This window comes from Arachis ipaensis, chromosome B01 (assembly GCF_000816755.2).
Source record: "Arachis ipaensis cultivar K30076 chromosome B01, Araip1.1, whole genome shotgun sequence".
Taxonomy (NCBI): Eukaryota; Viridiplantae; Streptophyta; class Magnoliopsida; order Fabales; family Fabaceae; genus Arachis; species Arachis ipaensis.
The window spans coordinates 97996246-98001194 of NC_029785.2; the positions used below are offsets into that span (position 1 = coordinate 97996246).

At 35.7% G+C, this 4949-nt stretch overlaps 3 protein-coding genes across 9 annotated transcripts in view; 2 read left to right on the forward strand and 1 right to left on the reverse strand.

Moving 5' to 3' along the window:
• On the forward strand, nucleotides 243-590 carry LOC107609499 (uncharacterized mitochondrial protein AtMg00820-like). The gene has a single exon (XM_016311494.1). The coding sequence runs from the start codon at nucleotides 243-245 to the stop codon at nucleotides 588-590; it is 348 nt and encodes a 115-aa protein (XP_016166980.1).
• Nucleotides 654-1355, forward strand: LOC107609508 (uncharacterized mitochondrial protein AtMg00240-like). The gene is made up of 2 exons (XM_016311503.1): nucleotides 654-692; nucleotides 1023-1355. The coding sequence occupies exons 1-2, from the start codon at nucleotides 654-656 to the stop codon at nucleotides 1353-1355; spliced, it is 372 nt and encodes a 123-aa protein (XP_016166989.1).
• The window catches only part of LOC107632213 (peroxisomal membrane protein PEX14), a 4396-nt gene continuing 2907 nt past the window's right edge, over nucleotides 3461-4949 (reverse strand). For 3 of the 7 annotated variants that reach the window (XM_016335926.2, XM_016335939.2, XM_016335918.2), the window contains 2 exons: nucleotides 4785-4829; nucleotides 3461-4222 (listed from right to left, as the gene is read on the reverse strand). In XM_016335926.2, the coding sequence (XP_016191412.1) occupies nucleotides 3734-4222; nucleotides 4785-4829 (534 nt within the window). In that variant the 3' untranslated portion in view covers nucleotides 3461-3733. Of the gene's footprint in view, nucleotides 4223-4529; nucleotides 4631-4784; nucleotides 4830-4949 lie in introns of all 7 variants that reach the window. The other 4 variants (XM_021122797.1, XM_016335934.2, XM_021122800.1 and 1 more) reach the window with 3 other exon arrangements.

A 4949-nucleotide genomic window follows, 5' to 3' on the forward strand; every position in this document is an offset into this window, starting at 1 on the left:
CCACACATATTGAATCCTCAAGTCCAGCATTGCATGCACAACCCACTCATTCGAATATTCAACATCACAATGTATCACCATCTTCTCATCCCACACCGAGAAGATCATCACGCATTAGTAAACTACCAGCATACTTAAAATATTATAAATGCATGAATATCACTAATAATCACAACAGAGAAACTTTTCCTAATCAATGATATCACATCTCAAAGTTTTTATCATACAAATCTCTTTCACCCATGCATCGTGCATACTCATTAGCCATCTTAAACATTGAGCCTAAATGCTATGAAGATGCCATACTTAAACCTTGTTGGCAAGAGGCCATCCGAACTGAATTGGATGCTCTAAATGAGAACAAAACTTGGACATTGACTTCCCTTCCAAGTGGTAAGAAGGCGATTGGTTGTAAGTGGATCTTTAGGGTCAAATATCACCCTGATAGTAGTGTTGAGCAACACAAGGCTCGCCTCGTGGCAAAGGAGTTCACTCAAGTCCCCGGAATTGACTATAAAGACACGTTTAGTCCCGTTATCAAGCTAGGAACACTGCGGGTTGTTTTGGCACTGGCTGTTGTCAAGGGATAGCATTTGAAGCAAATTGACATTAATATCGCCTTTCTACATGGTGAGCTTGATGAGGAAGTGTACATGAAACCTCCCAAAGGTCTCGCAATAGCTTCGGGTAAGGTTTGCAAACTTGAAAAGTCTCTATATGAGCTTAAACAAGCTATTAGAAAATGGAACTTCAAACTGAAATCTGCTCTGCTAGAGTTAGGATATAATTAGTGTAAATCTGATTACAACATGTTTACTGAATTCCAAAGTACATGGTTTTACAGTCATTTTGGTTTATGTTGACGATTTAGTGTTGGAAGGGGACGATTTGTTTGAAATTGAAAGGTTGAAGCAGACTTTAAGGACATAAGTAATCTCAAGTTCTTCCTTGGCTTAGAAGTTGCTAGGTCTTCAAAAGGCATAGCTTTATATCAGTGAAAATATGTTCTAGATCTCTTGCAGGACACTGATTTTGAGCATTGTAAGCCCGCCTCCATGGACTATGGGGCGAAATTAAGAAAGGATGATGGAGATAGTCTTCCAGATTCCTCCGATTATAGAAAAATCATTGGAAAACTGTTGTATCTCTCAAACACAAGGCCGGATATAAGCTTTGCAGTTGGCAAGCTCAGCCAATTTTTGGATTGTCCCACAACTAATCACTTAAAAGCGGCACATAGGATCCTCATGTACATAAAGAACTCTTCGGCAGCGGGGTTGTTCTTCTTGGCTAACTTTGATCGATCTCTCATTGGATTCTTTGATTCTGCCTGGGCTGGATGCCTCGACTCGTAATGATCGATTTCAGCCTATTGTTTCTATATGGGTTCCTCCCTTGTCACTTGGAAGAGCAAGAAGCAAGTAATCGCCGCAGCTTCTTCCTCTGAGGCAGAGTATCGGACTCTTGCACTGGCCACCAGAGAAGCTCAATGGCTTAGTTATGTATTGAAAGACTTAGGAGCACCTCTTGGTAAACCTGTGAATTTGTACAGTGATAGTAAATCTGCCATTTATATTGCTACTAATTCAGTACTTTACAAGCGTACAAAGCATATTAAGACTGATTGTCACATTGTGAGGAATAAATTGCAAGAGGACTTAATTCATCTTTTACCAATTTCTACACATGAGCAGGTCGCAGACATCATGACTAAACCTTTGACACCAGGACCGTTCAGCATATTGTATGGCAAGCTTGGGTTGTTGGACATTTTTATGCCCAATCCTCCTAGCTTGAGAGAGGATATTACCTTATATAACATACTGCCGTTAGTTGTATCTATAATTAGTTAGTCTTAGTTAGTTCTCCCTTAATTGGTTAGTGCAGGTTAGGATAGTGTGTCTATATATTATATATGCAGTTAGTTGTTGTAAACGAGACTTGTGTGTCATAATGAAAGTTAATATTTTGACTCATTCTCTTCACTAGTTTTAGTTCTGAACTTATTTATCTCTTTCTTTTCACACCTTCAATAATTAGAAAAATGCACATTTCTTTATGTAGCTCGAATTATTTTATTTTCTGATAAGTCTTGAACGAAGAATATAATTCAATTTAACTAATCAAAAAATAAAATAAAATAGTTATTGCTAAGGATAAAGAATTACTGTTTTTAATAATCAAACAACTATAAGAACAAATTTTGGCCATGAGTTTGGAACGAGAGGGTAGGAGAAAAGGAGAGGAGAATTCACAGAGAGAGAAAGAGAGAGTTTTATTTTATTACGAAAATTCTTTTAATTTAATTTGAGTAACGTGACAAATAAATTTTAAAAAATTTATACTTTGTACATATTAGTCTTTAAAAAAAAAAGATACCAATAAAATCTTTTAAGATAACACTTGTGGACACACTACCTTTAAATTATAGAACCTTCTTCATTATATACTATTTCACCATGGTAATGAATGGATAACAATGGATTTCTTGACATTGTAGAAAAAAATAGCAACAATGAAAACGAAAGTAGAGAATGAAATTGTGATTCTTAGCTCCGCTCTCCAACAGGTATTTATTTTAGAAACTCATCCTAGAATTTGTCGGGAGTGCAGCAAACTCTATATAAATTATAGAGTTCATCGGGGGTGCGGCAAACTTGCTCTAATTACAAAAAAAAAAAAATCATATTCTAAAAAATAAAATTAAAAAATCTTGTTTGAAAAATTAATTTATTTTTTTATTTTATTTAAGTAAAAAATCCTCGTGCAAAGGCTATCATTGTAATGTTAAAACAAACCTGCAACCATAAGGTGATAAAACAAGGGATAATATTTATGAGAAATTGGTCACAGTAGAAGTTCGAGTTTACAAGAGAAGTGCCACGTACTTACAAAATTACTTGGTTTCATATGAAAAAAAAATATATTAACACTCCAATCAATTTATTTTTAGCTATAGTTACATACAATTCTAAAGATGGAAACAATATAGGGCCGCCATGGAAGCAGACTAAAACAACGAAGAGGTGGCAGGAAAAAAAAGGGGGAAAATAGGAAAAAGGAAAATTGTAGAGAAAATAACCTTCGGGAAAAAAGAGTGTGTTGTCTTTTATTGTTTACTTTGATCTTTCTTGCTAAACATCATATAAATCAATCCTTTTTAACAATTTCAGTATAAAAAGTCCATTTAAATAATTTTTTTTTGGTATACAATCCATTTAAATAATTAATTTAGCCTGTGATCCTTTAGAGTAATTTTCCAAATTAAAAACTGGATCATCCTAGAAATGTCAAGGGCTTTATAATTCTAATAAATAATAACTGAATGATGGACCATCAGATATAGTTTCTAGTTAACTTAAATATATGGGTTTCGATGCATGAATTGATAACATTATCGCATACCTATGCCATTGTACATTGTCGACACATGAACAAACACCTATAAAAATGCAACATATACGAAAACCGAATGTTGCTAACAGCCAACTTATTATTTCTTCTTAATATGTATATATATCCATTTTAAAAGTGTCATCCTACTAAAAATCAGGACATCAAAGCGTCTCGCACTTGGTACAAATATTATGGTATAGAAAAGGCCATGCGTTTGCATCTTGTATCGGCAATTATGAAATAAATTGTTTCAGGCTTATCCATAATTTAGGACTACTCCAAATTCTATTTTCCAAGCTTCAAGTTTGTTATGGTGTATTCTGATTCGCCTTAATTTCTATTCCCGTCTGAGTTCTTGGTCTTCTTGTATCTCAACTGTGCTGGGAATCGAGCTGCTGCTGCCACCCTCGACCGCACCTTCAGATTCTGATCGCCTTGGGATCCTAGTAACCTCATCAGACACATCTGAAGAATTACCTACAGACTGAGTATCCGACATCTGATCCTTTTGGGCCGCTGGCTTCGGGCGCCTGATTGCTTCTGCAGCCTCTGCCATTGCTATGGGGGGAGGTTGAGGGGGAACCCATGTGCGTTGGGGTGGTGGCTGATTGGATGCAACACCATAACTTGATCCATTTCCATTATATTCAGTTTCATTACCAATTTCTCTGATTCTAGCATTTTTCCTCTGCCACCAGGGTAGCGCATCATCACCGTCACCATTGGATTGAGTGGAATCTTGGACCTTTGAATTCAAGTATTCTCCATTTCCCTGAGCATGAGGCACCTGGGTAGACGAGTTCTGAACCTGACTAACCTCCCAAGGCTAGCCAGCAGAAATTTAAGTAAATAATCAGAGATACAGATGATATTATACCATTGAGAAAGCAATTTGATAATTATGCATTATGCATAAATTACTGCTTTGTAAAACATATCATAAATATGATCAGACTGCAAGAGTTTAGAAACATCATGCTGCTGATTAGTTTTTTGGAAGATACTCTTCAAAGATGGACTAAATTAAATCTAAAGTTTCACGAATCAAGAGTTCGGGACTTATGCAACTGTCAAAATTAATTACTTCCCACATCTAATATACTAAGAAAATGCAAAGGGAGCTCTTTGTAAACCTTGGGTCTAGACAATAAGTGAGGATTTGATGGTTGCTGACCAGGGTTGGGGATAAATCATTGTTTCCCTGTGTTCTAATCCATTACTCCATGCTAACACCCTTGTTCATACCAAAGAGGAATAACTTATAATTTCAATCGATATTTTTAGGCAAGAAACAAATTCATATCAGTAATGTAAATGAGTTGTATGGTTTTTGTATTTTAGATGTGCAAGTAACTGTATCCAGATTTTCAAAAGGGAAAATGGTTTACTCTAGTGTTTGAAGGCTTCTCCCCTCTTTGAACCATGTTCATTATCTGACAAAAAGGCAATTAAAGAAGTCAATATAGAATAGAATTTGTAGCAAGGAAGATAAATAACACATTATTCATCCCACCAAATATGAAGAATATAAAGCATTAGCTGAACACAACTCG

Excerpts from the sequence above, each read along its gene's own strand:
- LOC107609499 (XM_016311494.1), top strand. The coding sequence starts at position 243 with ATGCATCGTGCATACTCATTAGCCATCTTAAACATTGAGCCTAAATGC.
- LOC107609508 (XM_016311503.1), top strand. The coding sequence starts at position 654 with ATGAAACCTCCCAAAGGTCTCGCAATAGCTTCGGGTAAG. Across the intron at positions 693-1,022 it reads TCGCAATAGCTTCGGGTAAG|GACACTGATTTTGAGCATTG; the intron begins GTTTGCAAACTT and ends GATCTCTTGCAG.